This window comes from Ambystoma mexicanum, chromosome 5p (assembly GCF_040938575.1).
Source record: "Ambystoma mexicanum isolate Mex_15411 chromosome 5p, UKY_AmexF1_1, whole genome shotgun sequence".
NCBI lineage: Eukaryota > Metazoa > Chordata > Amphibia > Caudata > Ambystomatidae > Ambystoma > Ambystoma mexicanum.
The window spans coordinates 165,608,226-165,631,409 of record NC_090930.1 but is presented as its reverse complement, the minus strand read 5'-3'; the positions used below and the strand labels follow the sequence as shown (position 1 = coordinate 165,631,409).

At 43.8% G+C, this 23,184-nt stretch overlaps 1 protein-coding gene across 2 annotated transcripts in view; it reads right to left on the bottom strand.

Annotated features, from left to right (window-relative positions):
* Positions 1 to 23,184, bottom strand: part of UPRT (uracil phosphoribosyltransferase homolog) — a 183,882-nt gene that overhangs the window by 107,750 nt on the left and 52,948 nt on the right. For both annotated transcript variants that reach the window (XR_011274137.1, XM_069612581.1), the window contains exons 2-3: positions 3,839 to 3,881; positions 2,758 to 2,827 (exon numbers count right to left, since the gene is read on the bottom strand). Coding sequence is in view for 1 of the 2 variants with exons in the window: in XM_069612581.1 (XP_069468682.1) it covers positions 2,758 to 2,827; positions 3,839 to 3,881 (113 nt within the window). In the remaining variant the exon portion in view is untranslated. The remainder of the gene's footprint in view (positions 1 to 2,757; positions 2,828 to 3,838; positions 3,882 to 23,184) is intronic.

Sequence of the window (23,184 nt, the reverse complement as noted above, 5' to 3'; positions counted from 1 at the left end):
CAGGAAGCCATCGAAGCTCCTAAGAGCCACCCAGAGGCTAAAAGAAGGGATATCTAATGTCTGATAAAAGTCAGATGGAGGAGAATTGGTTAAAATGTAATTCAGAAGAGATGGAAATAATGATCATCTGTTCTGCAAGACAATGGGAATAGGTCAGGACTGTGAGGACAGACATCATAATGGTGTGTAATGTAAGCCCTTCTTTCAGATACACAAATCTCCAGAATTGTCCACAGAAAGAAGTACCATCAATGCTTGTTGAAGTTATGGTCAGTACAGGGCTTTCTCCCAACCCCCCCTCACATTATCTACTAACCTAGAATCATTGATACACACAGTGAGAATGCCTTTGGACTATGTGAGTGCACTCTATGTAAATTGGTGTACATCTGTTTCGCCCTCCCCAATCTTAGCACTTTAGATATCTTTTGCAATTAAGGGGTTCCCCAATGCAGGATGGCATGGTGCTTATTGGAACACAATAATTCATCAACACTCCATGTAAATTGTAAAATGGGCACTTATCCCTCTTTATCATCTCTTATCAAAATACAGAAAGAAAGATGAGCAAATATTTTAATAAATCAACATTAGCGTGGTTTCAAAACACATCATCTCTGCCAAATCACTTCACTGGCACCCCCAGGTTGTAAGAGAGTCACTCGCCAATGGGAACAGGCTGACTGAGCATGTCTGCTTGCATCAGCCCACTCAAAATTCTAAGTGACTTGCTTTTTCTCGGTCTGTGTGATGTCTTTCCCTCAAGATGTACTCCAGTATTTTTCTAGAGATGTTTACAGTCAGTAGAACCCCCACAGCTGCGCAACCATTACAGTTACCGGACTCCACTGAATTTGTAAATAATCTCTGGTCTCTCATTAGAAGCGGACCGACCTTGCTCTTGGCTGCTGAGAGAATGCAAAATAAACTGTGTCTGAACACAAACAAGCTGTCTTTTCATTGCTGCACTAAACGCACAATGTGCTCAGAAATGGGCTTCTGTTTAAGCCTGAAATCTAGTGTTCACTGGTATTCCCAGAATGCCTCTCATCTTGACTCCATATTGGAATCAAAGCGAATACATTTTTAAATACATTACAACATCTTGCATGGAAGCTACAGCGGGGAGTAGTTGAATGTTGCTGCTCAAATGTTAAGTGTCTCGTGCTTCCAGTAGATTACCTCCACTTTGAGCAGTCTGTCTGGTAGTTTTGCAAGGACAAGACCAATTGATCTTCAGTGTCAGGTGTACTGCCAGAAGGCATTAACGCACACCTGAATACCTTTGAAGACACGCTCCTGGTCAAGGAGATGCATCTGATGCGGTGAGGTCACTCCTTATAAAATGCAAGTTGCATTGCACACGTTTGAAATGCTTTTGCGCGTTTAATGACAAACTAAATTCCTATTCCAGACCTGTTGGAAAAACCACTCCCAACATAATACGCTGCTAGGCAATTCCCTCTTAAGAATATGAATATTAATTGATTTGAGCAGTTTCAGTATTTTGCTGCCAGCTAAATTGGGGCGTTCTAACATTCTAAATAATAAACTGACAGCCTGATATTGTACTTTGCCCCAGTGTGGTCATTTATGATCATCAGGAATGTTTCGCCACCGGGTGTGTGGGTGTGGAAAGAGAAAGGAGTTTAACATCAATTCCCGGAAAAGCAGAATTTGCACATTTAAGTGGGGGAGGTTTCCACCCAGAGAAAACAAAATGCTTGCCACCGAGTTGATTAAAGGATTGCACCGGTTTAAGACTGTTTCAATGCAATATTGTACGGCACTATCTTGGACTTCTCAGAGGGGGTGCAGTTTTACACTAATCAAAAGTGGTCTTCAAACTTTCACAGCCTGGGCAACCTGAACAAAATGTTAGGAGGCTGGGCCCCCACCCCAAAATGCCAAATCGACAGTAAATCCAAATTGCTATGAACCATCTGTGCCCTTGCCACACCCTGCTCCCAATATAGTACCTGGGCTCCCCCACCAGTTTCTGGACTCCCTCATCCCACTCCTAGCCCAGTCCATAGGCTCTCCCCACCGCACTATCCCATGGCTCCACCACCCTGCTCCCAGCACAGTGCCAGGGCCAGTGGCGGCTGGTGAATTTTTAAAGTGGAGGCATAAATATTTGCCCCAGATATGCCATAGCGACCGGACGTAGCCCAGACCAATCAAGGGCAATTCAGGGGGGAAAGAAATTTAGAATGATAGCAGTATAAAAAGGGTATCAACACAATATTTATTCCAAGCTGAAGACCAGATTTATTTTTTTTAGTCTAGAACCTAGACTCTAGGCTAACAAATATCTTTCTTTTTAAAGACCGTGGGTGCGCGACCTCCTGACATGAGGCCGCGGCCACCAGTTTGAATACCGCTGCGTGACAATGTGATCTTGCTTCAAATGCTCGCTTACAAGAATACTGTACAGAACAACGTTTGAATAAGTTATTTTGTGGAATGCCATATGGCGACCATGTATAGCCATCTCTCCGTTACTTATTGCACTTAATGTAAACAGAGTAAAGACTTCCTAGTATGCATATGATAGGTTTTGTATTATCAATACAGATATAAGCAAACTATGATCAATGTGATGGTATTGATTTCAAACATTACTCTTTTACCCTAATTATTTATTGAAGTGTACCGTTGGATGTACCTGAAGTACTATCACAGAACTGTGCGATTCAGCTTTGCTTTAATGGTCATATTCATATTATAATTACCAATGTATTGTCATATATTTACCTGTAGGAGTGGTCACTGTGGACTCTGTGTACGGCAGCTGATTTAGTCCCTCTTCAACCACAAGTCTGATCTGCAGAAACACAGCGATAGAGCATTGTGCTAATCACTATTCTCGAAATAAAGCATTGTAATCAAATCACATCTTAATCCTCACATACCACTTGTATTCATTTAAAGGGCAACAGCGGAGCAGGCAATTGACAACTTTTGAGTTCAAAGCGGACTTCCTGTGCCAAGGTCTTAATCTAACTGTCCTAAGAAGCTGGAGATAGGGAGCAACAGCAGGTGCCAATGTATAATTCCACCACCACGCACCCTCCGCCCCCACCACGACCACACATGCAATCATGGAGAGATAAGAAGAGGTTGGTGAATACAGGCAACAGTCTCCCAAAAGATGAAGGCTAGCAGCAACTTAAAAGAATCGGGTAGCCCAGTGGTCTGCAGCTGCCGTAAACATTTTGTCCTACAAATTGACCGTTTTACTAGTTTTTAGGTCAATGGTGAGCTTGTGACAACTAGTCAGTCATTCTCTACCAATTAACTTACCGTGTTATTGCTACAACTATGTCTGCTTTGAAGCCTTTCACTGGATGTATTGCACAATAGCAAAACCCAATTACCAAGGCAATCTTCAAATACAAGGTATCCCAAAAATAACTTTGAGGGCGGCATTATTCTTATTACTAAAGACGCTCACGATAACCTCAAAAATAGAACTATGCATGTTTTATCAAATCACAAATAGCATGCATTGTAATCCTAGCCCATTACGAATTAAGTGTTCTTTCCAGCTCAGATACCTCACTCCGTTTGGCAGAGCTAGAGTCCCCAGTGCATTTTATGGGGCAGGCTTATTTGGCAGGCTCAGTCAATGGGACTGCTGTTAACGAAGACGCTGCCTGCCCACTAAAGAGCAGCTGTGCGGCCGCAGAAGTAGATCACACTGACCAGATGCTTCAGCGCTGCAAGCCAAGATGTAGATTAAATTTGCCATCACAGCACACAAGTTTTTGCTTTCAGACTAGTGTTACAATTTAATGAGCAGCAGAAATGAAGTGCATTTTCTGTAACAACTTACCAAACGATCAGCGGAAAAAACGAAGTCTCCTCTACTTGTTGTCCTGAAAAAACAAATTAAAAGGCGCAATTAATTTTCCTGAAGCATACAAGGGGACATGTAATAATAAATACATTGAAATAGGTAGCTTTAATGGTCTGGGATGCATGTCCAGACCCCGCCCCTCCTAGACGATTTAGATTGCGAAAAATATATTTAAATATAGAAATGAGTACGGAGCGGTGTAGGGGAGAGGTGGGTGTGTTATGGGTAGGGACAATTGGCGGGAGTAGGAAATCATGAAGAGGAAAGTTAACCAGTAGTTTTGCAATTGAAATATGCAGGATGTAGTATACAAAGATACACACACGACAGTCATAACATGAACACTGCGTCTACTCGCAGGCCGTGTTTTCACAGAAACACAGAATTACAAGGTCTCATCCCTCGCCTCACCATTGCAACCCGAGGCCCAGGCGTGGCAAAGAACACACAGGTTCCCACATCAGTTATGCCTTTGGACTAATTAGGTAGGAATGTGTGCAGTTAAAGAAGTTAAGGGCGGGTGTATATTACCAGTTCCATGTAAAAGCTTGGTCAAAAATAACCTGACAAACAATGGCGCGGTGTAAACACAATTTCTAAAGAGTGATGCAAACAGTAACAAAATGGAGAAAACGTTAAATGACAAAAAAAAACCTTTAAAAACAGGGATGCAATGCTGTCAAACCCTGGGTGTGTTTAAATTGGGCTTCTACATTCCTACTGATTTAATAGTATGGGACAACTCTCCTGCCATTGCCACTGCCTTCATCAGCACGTCACTTTGTGCAGCACAACCTTTTTCTTTCACACTAACCCCGTTTTCATCTGTGCAGGATTTCTGGAAAATGACTTAATCATAACTACTTTACCAAACACCTCAACCCTCTTCCCCATTGTTAATCCTCTTAAGTCATCGTTTTTCTCTATTCTCACAAGTACTTTTTTTATTTCCCTCTTTTGTTTAAATTTTAATGTTTTGCCCGTTTTTTTTCAGTATTCTTCATTTTCGGACAGTTTTACTTTACGGTGTACCATAACAGAGCCCAGTGGGCTTGCGGACAATGGATTCCATTGCGCATGCTGTTTCATGAAGGTCACCACTTACCGCACCCAGGCTCCTTCACATGACAGAATTTCTCTCAAGGGTTTTGTGCCAAAGGCTGCCCTCCCTGTTCAGCTGAACAACCGCTCATTGTTTTAAGACTGCAGTATTCCCCCGAAATAGCCGAGACCACGCTGGCAGCCCCACTCCCGCCCCCACCCCACATACAAGATACATTTGTACTACCTTACTTTGATTCTCTCGCATGCCCAACAACTGGTGCAAGCAGATTTGAATGTTTTCACCATGGTATTACCCAGTGGTCAACTTTCTATATGATCCGTGAGCACTGGTACCAATTGCTTCGAATTACAGCTGCTATAGGTCAGTACTTTCCTTTGTTTGGAGGCTATGGTGTTGGCCATGCTAAGTTTAGAGCAGCTTTAACACCCCTATTCTGGAGTGCCACATCGACCACTACAAAAACTAATTTGCAAATATTACGCCATGCTATAATCTGGTTGGAAAGAGCTTGTGAAGATTTTGGATACTCCCTACCAACCAGCTGCGCACCACACTACAAACATCTTAACAGTTGGAGAACCTATGGACAACTCTTGCTACTTAATAGAGAGGCCCTGAAATGGAAGGACTAGAGAGAAATATAACTCAAAGCTGCAATTATCGGCATAAATACACTGCCCTATACTGCATAACATCAGAGGAAAACTACAGAACAATACAACACACAAAACGAGAGACATGCAGTAAAAAAGCTCACAGAAAAACGGATAAAAGATTAATAGATTAAAACTTGAACAAAGACGTTTTTAAGAGATCAATGTGCCAGATAACTCTGTAGTAAAAAATACATGAAGGAGGAGAGAGAACATGACCTACTGGCAATTTACCATTATTGTCAAACACAACAAGCTGGGAGATTCCCACCTTGTAAAAACCAAAAGGTGAATAAAAAGAGGCTTCCAAAGAAAACATGATAGTGCCGTTTACGAACTATATACAAAAAACAAGCTTAAGGATAAAACCTGAATAACTTCCATACAGAATGCTAGAGGATTTGGTACACAACCATCTGCTCTTTTACCAACATTAAAAAGTACAGGGAATAGCAACAGTTACTATTACCTTGTTAGGATGTAGAAAGAAAAAAGTGAGCTCATAAAGCTACAAATTCACCATTAAGCTATATCGAACTGCAGGGTTTGAAATTAAGATTAGATGACCAGGAGCTAGAACCAGCTCCTGTGTGTCAGGCATATTCACCCAGTAGGCAGGAGCTACCGCTGGGGGACCAGGAGCACATTCACAGTGCACTGCAAACTTAATTTCCACACTAATATTTGATCACTATGTATGATCCATTAAATTTAAGTGTCCCAAGTCGTCTTTATTTACATTTTCAAACACTCAGTTAATGTCATATATGCATGTTTGTAAGGCACCAGTTGACCTAGGGAGCCAAATGTAGCGCCTGATAACTTTTTTCTGCCAACTAGGCTCACCTCAGGTAGATGTAGGAGCTAAATAGCTCCCATCCACGTCGAAACCCTTTACTGTGAAATTAATAAGCATAAGGAAAGAAAAAAAAAACTTTAAATAGCTTTAAAGATAAAAGCAACAAGAAAGAGGAAACAGATGCTCAACTACAAAATTCTGTTAACTAGAAACATCGGACCAATTTCAATACACCAACCTACCAACCTGTGCTCAGCTAGCTGTGTTTTATTTGGATGATGAGGTGTTTGTGGGGTCATGTTAGCATGAGGAACAGCTGGCCTGACTTTACCATGGTTTAGCTGTGTTCTAGTTGAGCGATGGTGTATAGGGGAGAGTACGTGTAGTAGTGCGATATGGTGATCAGTAAAGCGCCTGCAACCAGGCACGAGAACAGGACAGAGGGGCGTACATAGCGGCATACGTATATAAAGCGACAGGATGGATAGGGTAAACATGGGATACAGATAACATGAGGATACAGATATTTAGGCGATACAGATATGTACCATCGGCCGTAGCAACCGCATCGTCTGTACCGTCCTCAGCATCCGCACCGTCCGAGGCGTGCGCACCATCTATTACATACACTCTATCCGTTCCATCTCTCTCATACGTTCTATCACTCCATCCGTCCAACTTTTCCATCTGTTCAATCCACTCTTTCTTCTGTCCATTTAGTTTGTTCCATCTGTTCCATCCATTCCATCAGTTCGACTCCATGTGCTCCATCCGTTCCATAGGTCCTATCAACTCCATTTGTTTGACCCATTCAGTTTGTTCCATCTGCTCCATCCATTCCTTCCATCCATTCCATCTGTTCATGGACCCTCACCATCCATTCCGCCCATGCCAGCTACTCAGTCCGTGCCAGCTACTCAGTCCGTGCCATGCGTTCCATTATTTCCATCCACTTGATATCTTCCATCCACTCCTCCATTTTCACCCTTGCATGTGTCCCAGCCGTCCCATTTACATTATCCGTTCCATCGACTCCCTTTGCTCTTTTATTTTCTTTGTTCAAACAACCTTGGATTTCTGTTTATTGTGACTATTCATTCCATTTGCTCTTAGCGTCGATTACTTATGGGAAGAGCAAAGTTTTCAGTAATTTGCAGAAAGACAAGTGGTCTAGGGTGAGTCGAATGTGGGGTGGAAGAGAGTTCCATAGAGAGGGGGCCAAGGCTGGGAATGAGGATCCTCCTAACCCGAGTTGGTGTTTGGTATCACTAAAAGGAGGGCAGAGCTTGATCTTACAGTGCGCCGTGGGTGGTAGGGTTTAAGCTTGTCCTGTAGGTATAAAGGGCGGTTTTATGCACTGTTCGGTGGGAGATGCATAATGTTTTGAAAGTTGGCCTTCGTGCAACCGAGAGCCAGTGGAGAGTTCTCAGAGCTGGAGAGGTGTGGTCTCTTGGGCCAAGTGCTAGAAGCATTTTGGCTGCAGCGTTTTGTGCTCTTTGTAATTTAATGAGGTGGTATGCTTGGACCCCGAGGTAGAGGGAGTTGGCATTGTCCAGTCTCGACATTACAATAAATTGGACAGCGGCAAGTATGTTGGGAAAGAAGACGTACAGAAAAATGCGTCTAAGAATTTGGCAAGAGAAACACAGAACACATCTGAACATCACAAGAAAAGCAAGGAATCAGTTCTGAAAACCGCAAAGGTTTCTGTTCCGTTTCTTATTAATAAGAGCTGAAACCTACACAGAGAGAGAACAAAAATAAAACAGACTTCTAATGTGTTTTAGAATGTGCTACCTAATGGTGTTGCTGCTTCAAAGCTCCTGGGACAAACCAAACAGGACATTCAGAACAATACAATAGCCATCACATATATACAAGGAATAGGAAGCATAAGATAAGGTTACATGCACAGAGTTTGCTTAGTTACGATCAGTATCAGATTTGAGTATACTGATGAGTTATATCGAATTAGCATACCATGGCCCTCTAAATAGTTATTGGGTTATTCTAAATGTGGCCTTGTGGCGGAAGTGCAAGTCATTAGGTGCAAGTGTCGTAGAATCACGTATAAGAATCATTGGGGCTGAGAAGGTTATTTTGTTGACGTACATGGGCTCATCGGAGTAAGAGCTTCTGTTCATGGAGCGCAATTTATAATAAGCAACTGTAATAACCATGAATTGCAATCACTGATTCTTTTTGGTCACAAAACAACCAATGGGGATTTTACTGAAAAAACAGCCACAACACCATCGTATTATGTGAGGCCTGGTATGGGACATAAACAAAGGGCTACAGGAATGGAGACCAGGAACTTATTGAGCCCCCCCAAAAAAGCAGGCAAATTAAAATGAAGACAATAAGGGGGGAAAAGATCTGCTACAAAACAGAGATAGCTAAAGTTAAACAATTACCAACCAACCTTGGGTTAGCAGATCTTGAGAGATATTCCAATAACCGACAGAGGTTTATTCATGTGCAGTACACATACCACCGAGTACGCCCCATGCTACGATTAGGAGATATTCAACAGAACAAGAATCTCCGGCCTCCCAAGTGAAAGGGCATATACATATGTGGGGACTGTGGCGAACCAAAAGAAAGAGTCAGACTAAGTTGTGACATTTTCAAGGGTTCAAATAAGAAACATTTCCATCTAGCCCTATCGCCATGACGGACGTTCTCTGCCGAACCATACTAAAAGTAAGGGTACTCATTAAAATCCAAAAGAAATGGTCATTAGTCCAAATCCTAATAGCCAACTAGCCCTACCACATAGGAACATTTAACGAAAAGGAGGTCGGAGAAATAGCATCCATCCTTGGCTTCTGCCTGGCCCAATACTTCCAAGAAGGTTTTAAAAGTGCATCAACTTCTGCATTTCTTTCCACAAAGTTTACCAATTTCTCACTCTGCCTCTCTGCAGATTCTGTAGGCTAAGATTTAAGCCTTCACATATATTCCATACGGTTCCTTTTTCTCTCAGGAAAGACAAGGTTTTCTTAACACAATTCCACCATTTCTCACTTGCTGCTCGACAGTGTCCTGGTCTTTTTAAACACTGGAATCCTCCAGGTTCTCTCCTCCTACTTCTGTTCACTAGGTTTTGTGTTTCCAGGGCCATAAAGTCCTCTAATAGTCTTACTTTAGCAGGGCCTCAGAAGGACGTCTGCCCATTCGGATTTTCTTGGCTTCTGTAACCCTTATGCCTTTCCCAGCTTGTGATACCACGGTTCGACCCTATCAAACAAGTTACCTCTTCAAGAGTGGTTGCTTCCCTTACTTAGCTCGGCAGTAGTTATACTTATGAGGATATCGGGGATCGGACATCTCCGCTGTGGTCTAGTCTCAGCATCAGTTAACGTGCCCCAGGCACACCACAGCTTACGTGTGGTCACGCCACCAGTCAAGAAGCTCTTTACCGTCTCGTCTCTCTCCCGACCTCAGCTTCTTGGTGTAGACCAGCCTTCCGGTGTCTTGCTAGCGATTCATTTGCTCGCCACAATACCACTGGCTCTGCAGTCTAGCGTGGCTCTGCCCCTCCAGGATGTCTTCTTGTCAGCGGCTCGCCTCTGCTTGGGATTCCCTCTCCTCCATTTAAGATACCTCGTCTTTATGTACATAATCCCAAAAAAAAAAAAGGGGGGGGGGCGGCACGTCATTCTTCTTTGATTCAGCATTACCTGAAACCAGAGAGACTGAAGAAATGTCAACATTTGGTGAATCCAAAACAGAAGCATCAATCTATCTTTTCGATTCCCATATACAAAGAATGCATTCCTGAAATGGAGTTCCTTATAGCAATGGAGTCCTTGTCCCCTCGAGAGTCTCCGCTCCCGGTGAGGTCATACTTTGCCACGCCCTTAGAAGGTCTTGTTTAGGAGGCTCACTCCTTAGCCTAAAAGGGGGTGGCTCCCCACTGGAGAGAAGGTACAAATTGCTCAGATTCGTCACAGGACTCTACTGCAAAAAAACTGCCAGGGCACAGAGTTCACCCAACAAAAGAAAATAAAACGCATGTAAAGATGGGACTATCCACCCAAACTCAGACAAAAACAGACAGGGCTATGGCCACAAAGCAAACAGGCATAGGAAAAGCTATGCAAACCATTAGACCTACTCATCTTAAATTGCAGAATGGGACTGAACTCTCTGGGTTAAGTCACATTTAACAGCCCACATAGTATCGGTGTAAAAGACTATGTTATCACAGACATGCAGAAAAAGTAAATTGAAAGAATTCACAATCAGAACTCAGAGAAACCTATATGACTATAACCTCAAACCAAACGGTTTCATACCTACAGAGCAAAGAACCACACCTGGCAGACAAAACCACAAACACTTCACAAACTTTGCTCGAAATACAAATCAACACCAAACAGCAGAACACATTAGGAGGACAAACTCTATAGTACCGTGATAGAGACCTTACTATAGAGGAACTTCAGGCCTAATAAAGGAAAATGACCATGGTCTTAAAGACGAACACATTAAAAACAGAAGCTGACAAAAACTGCCAAAGACAGACACAAAAGAAAACCCAAAGTAAAATGATTTGACAGACTGCAAATTCTACATCATCAGAGACTGCTCACTCAAAAAAATAATGCACGGACAGCGAGAAAGAAAAAAGCATAAATCAAAGAAGTTTGTCTGTCCCTCCCAGATAATCCATATTTATCCCGTAATCTATCAAAACTAACAATCTGATACTCTTCAAAAAAGGTCACCTATGCACAATATACCTTTGACAACCCAGCTTTTCCAAAAAATCATTTTGTTGTTATGCAGCTGGAAACTCAGATTATTCCAAAAGAAAGCCTCCTTATGCAACCAGACCACCTGCTCATTCACCTTTAGCCATAAGTAACGCGTTACCAGTAGTTTGTGTAGAAGATCATAAATTAAGTCGCAGCATCTTAGATCTAGAACAAACATGTGTATGATGACCTGTACTCCTTAAAATCTATGACAGTCCTCAGATAGTGTCGACTTTCTTTAGATTTATGCCGGTTGTGTCTGAGATTACTGATGGTTAAGATATGGCATTTAAAATGCGCCTGTACACCCGTGTTTCTAGGCACGAAACAAGTGTTTCTAGGCGTTGTGATTGTTTGTGGTCAAAGTGGTCTACTGAGTTGAATTGTGAGTTCTCGCAGAGTGAGTCTGAAGAGGCGACAAAGGAGACAACATTAATGAAGTTAGATCTGAAGTAAAGATTAATATGACAAAATAATTCTAGGTAGATTATATTGGCCCACAGACAAAATGTGTTTGTTAGGTCTCCAAGGTGAGGATTATTGTTGTGGATGTGGAGTTAGATCAAGTGCCATGGTTGCATATGCTATGGAGCTGTTGAAGTATTTCGGAGCGAAATATTTGACATACTGAGTTAGATATGAATACTGTTGTTTCAAGGTGTCCTAAACATACATTACTGTGGTTGAGTGGGTTTAGCATCGGAGCAAACCTACTAGAAAATGTGGACTGTCAGAGCGCTGGCAACTGCTCAGAAGCAAATTCTAACAGTATGAAAAACCTGGAAAAAAACTCAAATAGATGATTTGATTATACTGTCTGCTTATGAGAAAGACGTATGAGAAACAAAAAAAATCCTCCGATACATATGCTGATGTTTGGATGTCCTTTAATGACTGTCATGGGCGATTCTGACTTGGTGAGGAGAATTGTGGTGCTGGATCTGGGTGTGTGCAAATAGTTAAGGATACGGTTTTGTTTGTGTGTTTGCTATTTAATGGTTAGCTACTTCAGTTGCGTTTACTCTGTGTGCATGTTTTACATTCAGAATCAATTATACACTTGAAATGTGTTGTGTATTTGAGCATTCTGTATGTTTTTTCATAATTCTCTGATATTTGATGGATTTAATTGACCTGTTGCTCGCAATATATTTTATGCTACGATCTGATTTTTTTTTTGCAGAGACCTACATTGCACTGCACTTGCGGTTTATTCAATGTTACTGCGCATTTGAAAATGATAGTTCTATAAAAAAAAGAAATAAGAAAAACAAACACACAAAAGAGAAGAATACTACGGCATGCCACTGCGCAGATTTAAAATGCTTGCCAAGAGAAGAAGACCATTAACAGTATATGAAACCAAACAACTCACATATAGAGAAATCACTAAGAACAAACCTTTTCGAAGTCATGTCAAAATGAAATGGAAAAAAGAAAGTTAATGAATTAGGCTTAAGAAGTGGGAAAAGCACTTCCAGGAACTGTTTTGATGTATACCAACAGAGCAAGTGAACGCTGAACCATTAGTACCCATGAGCAAGCTAACAGATATGAGAATCACTGGACATACAAAGTAAATTAAGAGAGACCAATGGCAATTTACAAAAACTGAAATCTGGATTATCCATTGTAGTCACCATATTAGGCATGAACGAAAGCATGGTTTTCTTAAGCACCCTTAGTTTTGCCGGCCAACTTAAGTATATCTTCCAGTTTCGTGGATGAACAAAAGCAGAATCATGCAGTTACATTTTTTTATAATTTCATTTTTTAAAAGATAAATAACACAAACATGCATGAATCGGGGTGGTTGATGAGGGATTATGGGTCATAATTAAAAACATGATGGTATCCCAACTTTGTGTCTTAAGCGCATGGTGCTCTCAAACTGCTCTATTATTTAGCACAGTATTGCAAGTCCATGCTAAATGAAGGAAGTCTGCGTCCACCAGTGCCTGCATCCAGGTTCAATGTGTAGGTAAATCGGGTGGAAAATACATTTGGTGCAGATATTTTAACTATGTGAATTTGAAACTTGGGTTTAAAGAAATTCTCTTGACCCGTTAGCATGTATAGGACCAGTCCTCATCTGTTATGATCCGTGCCAAGGCATTTCCCAGTTATTTTCATTTGGGCAAGACAGGTTGCCACCATTCAGTCTGGCGTAGAGTCGGTAGACTAGCTTCCCTTCACCCCGGTTGCATTGGTAAGGATGGAAGCGCAGTACATATTCATTCTAAAAGTAAGGGAAGACATCAAGTTGACATATACACCCGATCTATTTCCAGGAACTTAATGAGATAAACTGGTCATCTGAGAAGTGGTAAACTATTGCCTCTATCCCCAGTTTGGCCAATGTCCTAGTTTAATGTTTCTCAGAGGCAAATGGCAGACATGCCATGGGGATTGCCGGGAGAGGCGGCGTGTACATACAGTTAGTCTCAGCTTTCTTGGCTATCATTCTTCTACAATGTGCATGCAGCAGTGTTGAATTCATCTCAAGCGCTGCGTCTACCATTCAGAATTGCTGTTCTGATTGGCGGTGGAGAAGCTATGGCCCGTTCTATTTGAACATGCAGCCTATCCAGGACCAGAATGACCGATAACGCACGTGTGCTGATAAATAGCAATTCTCGAAGTCTGCCATGGCCAGCCTGCCCATAGCCATTGATGCAGTAAGTGTCCAAGCCAATTCCTGTAGGTTTCCTGGCCTATATGAATTCGAGCAGCAAACCTTTAAGCGCGTAAATAGCATTTGGGTAATAATAGGGGGACATTGATAAGTATGTATGAAAATTAGGGGTGGACAGCAATTTTAATTAGAGGCACGCTACCCAGTAGCGACAGATGAGGACAATTCCACTTGGCTATATGCAGTTTTAGCTCGTCAAGAGCCCTTCCATAGTTTTCCTTGTAGAGCATGCCAGCGTCTTTGGTGATCTTTAAACCCACATAGCGTGTGTTCTCCATTTGCCAAGTAAAGCCCAGACCATCATACCTGCTTGTACCTTTGACTAGGGGAAACAGAATTGACTTGGTCACACTGTGGGCATATGCTGCATTCCTAGCGCCAGGTTGTGCTCTGGGTGCAGAATATCACAAGACTGTGACATACACAGACACTAGGACTATGAGCATAGAATTATACCCAGATGTAGGTGCTTAGGTGCTTAGCCCTTAGCTGCATGCCCAGGGGTTCAACTGCTAAATTAAACAGCATTGGGGAGCTGAGGCAGCCTTGTTTAGTTCCCCTAAGCAACTGTATTGCTGTGGACAGGCATTTGTTTATACATATATAGTTGTGGCGAATCAGCTATTTAAAAAGGATTATTTTTTATTGTTATTATCAGTTTAGACCCCAATCCCATCTTTTTTTTTTTAAACCAAGAACAAAAATGCCAATTTCACAGAATCAAACACCTTCTCATCACCCAATTAGTTATTTTTAGTCACTGTGGTCGTCACTTTTATTTAAAGAGGTATTGGTGGAGAGCACACAAGGGACACTCTTCTGCAGCATCCTCAATGAAAGAATAGATATTCCTTCCAGAGAAAGATATATTACACTGTACACAGGTGGGATTTCTCCCTAAACACTGAACAGATCATATATGCATCCTTTGCACACGGACAGACAAATGTGACCAAAGGAAACATATCTGCTTGTTTTGTGGACTTGGCTCAATGTGGCATCCAGGGACATCACAAGTCGAAACTGGTATTTGGGCAGGAAAGTTAGGATACATATCATTATAAATCAAAGGCGCATTTTAAAACTGCATTTGGCCTGGGATTACCGAGTGAAAACAGACTCGAAACTGAAGAGTTAAGGGATGCTGCCTAAACCCCACTGTGTTTAATCTGTACATGAACGGCATACCCATCACAACGGAACCTTCAACGCCAGGGCTATTACTGGGGGGACACAAAAACTGGTGCCTATAATCAGGGGGCATAAATGCAAGTTTCAAGCTACTAGCCTAGCATCCAAATGTATCTTGCCTCCTCAGTTCTCCACATGCACATAGCACACACATTTCCCCTGTAGGTTGATTTTGTCATCGATTACCCATACAAGAGGGGCTTGGATATTTGTGCTACTGGCAACGAATGGCCCATAGAAATGAACAAAACAAAAACCAAAGTAAAGATTTTCCACAGTCGAAACAATAAAAAGCAACAATTATACTTCAAAAACGAAACTCTACAAAATATAACTGCATATACACAACTGTGAATCGTCTTTAAAGCCTCTTGAAATATCACAAGCCATATAACATGCCATAAAATCTAGACAGCGACTGAATCGAGGTCTGGGGACAGACAAACTAAACACGTCGAGTGGGACAAGACTAATAGAACATAAGCACTTCGTGTTCTGCCAGACACCTTCGGATCCACAGAAACACTAACAACGCATGCAGAGAAAGGAGAACTGGTATGTTACATCCTACTACCAGTCCTACGAATTTGTATACACATCTCAAACAAAGCAGTACTCGTAAGTGAAATAACGAAGCAAAGACCTGATTAAACAGAACTGGCACAAACCCAGAAAACCTCTTACAGCCCCAGTCTAAAGTACACTGTATAATCCACTGGCAACCTCCAATAGAGAACGAAAGTTGCAGACCAATTGAGAGGATAGATCCTTGCAGAATATCTACGAACAGTAAAAAAGAAATGTAAAAAAAAAAAAATCACTAGATACAAGCAACTCGCAGACTGGAGATGTAAACCGATTGCCACAAGGAAACCGGATTAAGACCGATCTGTAACCAGTGTAACAGGGAATCTCTAAGACTAATACCATTTTCTCACTCATTGGCCCAAATACAAAGACACCAGGACACGAGAAGGCATTGTTTGAGAACTTGAGAAAGATCACATTTTCCGAAACTACATTTATAACACAATAATGCACATTGAAAGCAGTGAGATGGTTAAAAAAAAAAAAAAGCAGAATACCAAGCATCAAGTCACATCATAATACAACAAAATAGCACAGACCAACCAGGAGGACCAGACGCTAAGTGGGTTTTGTCACCTTAATCCAAAAAAATAGACAAACTGCAACCAAACCAGAAACTAACCCTCTGTATATTAACAATATTCCGAAAATGCATTATAGAGGGGCGTGGCCTGGAGCGCCAGCGATGAGGCAGCTCCTCCGATGGCCTCCGCGGCTCAGCGTTAATTTTACCCGTTTCCAGCAGAGTCCGTTGGTCGTGATGGGGAGCTTTCACCTGCTGTGGTCCTGGGCAGTGGATGGCAGCATTTTGAGGGCATAACGCCTTCGCTAGCGGCGAAAATGCGACGGGGAGTGCGAAGGCCTGCTCCCGTAACACGACCTAAAATGGCCGCCACATCCTCGCGACCCGCTCTAGGCTGGCGGCTGGCTGCCATCGTCTGCCCATGAGACGCGTATGAGGCTCATCCTGCCCGACACCCTGCACCGGAGCGTCTCCCCCCCCCCCTGTGCCCGGTCCTCAACGGGGCGAGGTCTGCCACCGGGCCCCCCCGCCCCCCGAGATCACGCCTCGCTGGGATTGCTCTCTGCGGACCCTCCACCCCCGAATCAGTGGCCTGTGCACCGGCTCTGCGCAACATAAAGTGGCCCTCTACGCGGATGATGTTTTGCTTACCATCACAAACATTGAGAGATCCATGAGCGAGGCCTTAACTGAAATCCACAACTTTGGGATGTCTCGGGATTCGCAATTAACTATCAAAAGTCGGCGGCGCTGGGAGTGGGCATCACGCCAGCTGAACGGGAGGGAGGCCCTGGTGAAGAGCGGTCCGTTTCAATGGAGCATCAAATCGATCCCCTACTTGGGGGTTCATATCCCCGCACGCCCAACGGAAGTTTACCGAGCCAACTTCCCGCCACTCTTCGAGGAACTAGAAAAGGATCTGACCCGCTGGCAACCCCAAGAGAACTCCCTCCTAGGCCGGATCACGGCGTGCAAAATGAATGTACTCCCGTGCTTCCTCTATGCCTGTGCCGCCCTCCCGATTACCATCCCGCTTCCCCCCTTGCAGCGGCTCCAAAGGAAGATGGTGGACTTTATCTGGAAAGGAAAGAAACCGCGCATCCCGTGGCGAACAATGGTGGCCAGCACGATTGGGAGGCCTGGGGGTCCCCGACCTCCGCAAATACCATATGGCGGCACAGCTGGCCCACCTCCAAGCATGGGGACTTGCTACGGGTCGACCGAAATGGGTGGAGATCGAACAATCCTGCCTCCCTCTGCCCCTTTGCTTCCTCCCGTTCTTACCCACAGCTTTACGCCGCAGCTGGCCTGGCACCCACAGCTACAAAACAATTAGGGCCTGGGAGTGGGCTCGCAGACACTGGGGCGTAACAGGAGATTTGAGTGCACTCTCCCCGATCTTCCTCAACCCAGCTTTCTCCCCTTGGGCCCGTCCCCAAAACTTCAGAAACTGGGTCGCAGGGGGCCTCGCCACCTTAGGACAACTTTTTGAAAGGGACTCCCCCCTAACCTTTAAATGCTGCAAGAGGACTTTTCAGTTGGCGGAAACGGATAAGTACTCCTACGCTCAGCTCAGACACTGATGCTCTCACCCACAGACCCGAGCGGCGGCCACAAGACCCCTCACCTCACTGGAACTGACTGAGCGACCTACCGGCCCGGGGGAAAATATCGACCTTGTATAGGCTACTACAGGAGGACCCCCTCCAGTCCAGGCCTTCCTACATGTCCCAATGGGAAACTGACCTCGGACACACCATTGAGGACCATACATGGGTAGACATTTGGACAAGAACGCGGACGTCTTCCCGCTGTATAACCAACAGGGATTGTGCCCATAAACTACTCCTGCGCTGGTATTACCCCCCTCTACGCCTTCATCACTTCCAACCAGCACTAAACCCTCTCTGTTGGCGACTTTGCGGCCTCCCAGGATCCTACTTCCACATGTGGTGGACCTGCCCCCGGGTGCAGGAGTTTTGGTCTCTCTGTCTAGCCACCATTGAAGATGTCACCCAGGCGATCATTCCGCTCACGCCCGAACAGGTCCTTTTAGGGATTCCATTGTCAGGCTCATACCCGCGGTCGGGGAGAAGAGCGGCCCTAATATCCCAGTTCCTATTAGCGGCTAAGATCACGGTGGCCCGCACCTGGAAGTCCGCGGACGGACCCTTGATGGCCCTTTGCTGGGTCAAACTTTGTGATATTTTAATAGCTGAGAAAGTCACGGCAGCCAGGGCGGGACTGCTTCATCGTTTTCGGGATATCTGGGAACCAGTGCTAGACTATGACCGGAAGTATCCGTCCCTGACCTACAAACCGCCCTGATCGCAAGGGCCCTTCACGCTGTGGAGGACCCACCAGTGCCGCCGAGCCAGTCTGAGTAAGGCCGAGAACTATGCTTGCCGGGGAACGTACGGGGACTCTGGGTTACATGGCTTGAGATACTATATGTAATGTCTTTGTATAATCTTTCCTGTGTGTCGATTGATAAACAAATTAAAAAATTAAAAAATAAAATGCATTATAGAAAGGATTCAGCTCAGCTTTGTCTAAGCTTTTCTGTTTAGCCATGCAACCAAAGAATGACTGCATAGCGTGGAATAATGACCACCATCACCACCAAATGGTGAGGGGTGTTCAGTTGGGGGAATTGTACAAGACCAGGTTTCACCCCTTTGGATTTACAGAAGTTAACAGGATGATAAAGGAAATGCAATGAAGATTTTTTTTTTCCTCAAAGGTGGTTACTATTTTACGGTAAGAATGAAAAGCATAGCATTATCAATGAAGTAATCAATGTACATACATTATGAGTAATAACTAGAGCAGAACATGGATTAAGCATTAGAGAATAGGAATATGTGAAGATGGAGAGGATTTTAATTGGATAATAGGCAGAAAAATCTGCTATGGTGTCCAACTCGAAGGGTAAAGTTTGAAAGAGCAGAAGAGGTAGTCAAAAACCAAGAGAAGCACAAGGCTTTTGGGTGGTATGGGTGCATTCTCACTTTTTTTTTGTTAGGTCTTCCTCTTGCTGTTAAACAGCAATGACTCAGAAGGCTTGCAATGGCAGTTACTTAGGCTTTATTCTTCAGGTGGCTCTGAAGTACAGAGACACAGGAGACACCTCCCGCGACCCATCTCAGCCTCCAACTGAGACACACACATAGAATATTTATTTGGAGAAAAAAATAAAAAGGAAACCACCTAACATTCTCTGACGCTTCATTCCCAGCGCACAGCAACATTTTAACAGTTATTCATAGAGGCCAGCAGGAAAGAAACAGGACACGACACTTCCTCTCTTACACCAAGGAGCAATGACACTTGTGCACACACACAGGTACTAAACACCTTCCATCGATCCACACACAATTCCAGGATGGACTCCGATATGGTCTGGTAACTGCTAAAGAGAACAGCATTACAGGATGAACGACTAACCGAGAGAACAGAGGTTCCACTGATGGCCTACCACGGCAAACCACAACTACCAACCCTATAGGTGTGCACCACCGGGATAGCTTCCAGAATCCCACAATGCCGGCACAAACCAAATCCAAACCTAGCCTGTGACCTCAAGGTTCGGGTAGCACACGCCCTTTATCAGGCATGTTTCATGAAATAGTTGTATGAAAACCCCAAATATCTTACTAGTGAGACAGACATGCTCCCAAATGCCAGGGCAAAACACAAAGTCACGTTGGGGCCTGCCACACAGACCAGTCCTGCCAAGCCTTGTTTTGTTTGTTTGTTTGTTTGATTGATTACTTCTATTGCGCACCAGACCCAAGCGCATTACGTAAGACATCTTACAGCTTAGTTACAAAAACAATTTAAATACACGAATGGAACACTAATTGTACAAGCAGAACAACTCATTATCATATATACATGTAGTGCCAAAGGTAGGCACACGTAGGCACTAAGAGGGAGCCCTAAAAGTCCTTATGGGTCAAGGGGTTAGTAAATGTATGTATGTGGCGGGACTGGGTGGCAAGCCAAGGTGGTCATAGTTTCACAAAGATTCTGTGGGTCAATAAGAAAGTACAAGTATACACATATACAGTATGGCCAGACAGGATAGCAAGGAGGAGCAATCGGGTAAGTATAGGGCCTGTCCTTAATAATCCTGATCTTTAATCCACTTTATGAGCTTCTGTCGGAATGGAAGGTAAGGTTGATCTGATCGCAGAGCGTGAGCTAGGGAGTTCCAAAGTTGAGCTGCTTTGACCTGGAAGCTACGTCCCCCCACACTGGGAAGGTTGAATTTGGGTAGTGTGATGCGATTGGAATTAGCAGACCTACTGCGTCTGGTAGAGCCTTTTCTGGTAATTCTCTCAGAGAGATAACAGGGAGCAGCCTTGTTTAGGCATTTGTGTACAAGTGATGCAACTTTTAGCTGGATTTTGTCGTGTGTCGATAGCCAGTTCTTCTATTATCAGAGATATAGTCTCATTTGGAGATACCTAGTGCTGCTCTGAGCGCATTATTCTGAAGGAGTTGGATTCTCTTAATAGTGGTTTTATTTGCCCCAAGGTAGAGAGAGTTACAATAATCCAAGTTTTAGAGAATAAGTGCTCTGGCCAAGGTAATACAACTTTTGTTGGATAGGAAGGGTTTACCTGCTCTAATCAATTTGCAAGTGTAAGCAGTGGCGGACGCCATAGAATTGACTTTTTTATTGAAGGATAGGGTAGAATCAAGATAAAAACCTAAGGTTTTTACCTCATGTGCGGTGGTGATCAGGTTGTTGTCAATGTTGAAAGTGGAGTAGTTAGGTCCCAGTTTTTTAAGGGTAATGAATGTACCCAGGATGATGATCTCAGTCTTCTCGTCATCCACATATTGCAATGCTGGGACAAACCTACACACCACAACACCCTGCAGTGGATGGCTTCACCACAATACCTCACAATTCCTACAAACCTTAGGCACACCACACCTGCAGTGAGACTCCAATCAGCGTACAAAAACCCAGGCCTGCTTCACCAGTATATCAATAGTACAACAAATACTGGGTTGAATCCAGACAACATGACCACCCTGGCTGTTAGCTCAATTACAACACATGTCCGATAAAAAATAAGCTTGCAAAGAAACAACCACCCAACACGCTCACTTCAGCCCCAACACCACATATGCCCTCACCCAATCACAGCTCACTATAGCAACATCAACATCTACGAAGTCACAAAAGCAGCTGTACGGAAACTGTGCACGCCAATAAGCCAAGATACACACAATACCCAAGTACCCACAATTTGTGAGTGGGATGTACAGCATAGGATACAGCATAAGATACAGCCCATTAATACATGTAGCACTGCCAGAGTTTCCGAGGTATTAAAGGCAACAACATATAACACATTCAATCATGACAACTGCCACACTACAAAGGGAGGCTATGTAACTTAATCCCAAAGAGCCATAATCTCCACTACACCATGCCTAAAATGCGCTTAGTGACAATGTGGAACAATCCCAACACGAGGCCACAAAACTGGTTTTCCAATGTATACACACAGGCCCTTGCATAAAAGTCTATAAGTCTAGACGCTACAACCACCCTCCCCCCAAACAAGTTTTGCTGCAGCCAAGTGTGGACTGGCCTATAGGGGAATAGAGCAATGCCCGAAACAAAAACACAAAATGCTAGTGTGGGCCAGTTATTTTGGTCAAAATTGGCTACTTTTTTGGCCCATGTGGGCCAGGTTGATAAGTAACTTCACCATGTGGCTAGTAGTTCTGATCAGTGTTACTGAATACATATTATTTAAAATGCCCTGCACACTGCTGGTCTGAACAGAGAATATGCCTCTATATTCCAAACGCATGGAAGGTCAGACCTAGAAAAGACCGGCCATTAAGGTAGAATAACACTGGGCCATAGTACATAAGAAGAACCATTGATCAGCAGTTGGGGCCCTTTCCTTAGGGCTCTTCAATGCCATCATTTAGCCATTCCTACCCATACCCTGGGCCGCGGACATCACCAGGCACCACTTCCTGCGCCTTCCATAGCCCCTTGGCACTCCCAGGCACCTTGGGCACCAGCGCCCCACAAACAATCTGCTGCAAAGAACGGTAGATGAGTCTCCAAATATGCCGATCTTGACATAATAGCAAGATGTTGATGCGGAGACCTGCAAACTTCCAACATATTTTCCTGTATTGCTGGACCTCAACTACCATTAGCACAGCAAAAGGATGCTTCCCCAGGTCCATGCAGGGTACAGCCACCTATTGTTCAGTGTGAACTATGCCAATGCAGCTTTTGCACACTGAAGGGGAGAACGTGGTTTACAGAGAACCGGAGCCCTATCGCTACCAATATCATTTACACATTCGATCATTGATCAGGATGATCTCCATTTAGGGCTCAGATACCTTTAGTGCAACAGTTGAAGATTGCATATTTCACCCCCTAAACAGAGCTCACAGAACTGACCCACAAACAGCACCTTCAGCGCTTTGAATGAAAGTCACTGTGCGGTTTTAGTTTTCTACAGGGTGCAAGTGGGGGTGAGACCCTCCTTTTAAGAGCTACCATCATAGCCTTGCACAACTCAACCTAGGGAGCAAGCTAATACACAGCACATTGAGGAACCTGTGAGAGTCTCATCCTCTTCTACAGGTCCAATCTTCAGGGACTGTCTCTGCACTTCTAATGTCCTTTGAACAGCTGGTTGCCAAACATGTCTGACTAGTATCGGAGGCAGCGAGTACTGAGCAGGCTTGAGATGTAATTTACTTGGGTGGAGCTCTTCAGGTTGCTTCGCCGTTTACTTATACTTTACTAGATAAGACACCTGCCGGCCAACTCTCAGTCTAGCTTGGCACCCAGCACACGTACAATATATATATATATATATATATATTTTTTTTTTTTAAAAAACACACACCCGACGCCGCCCCCCTCCCAACATACTCAAAGAAGCTAACTTTCACTCTGCGCACAACATTTCAGCTCACAGTCATAGCTAGCAAGAAGTATGCTGGTTGCCGTCTCCCTGAGAATGTCTTCTTTGGATTGTA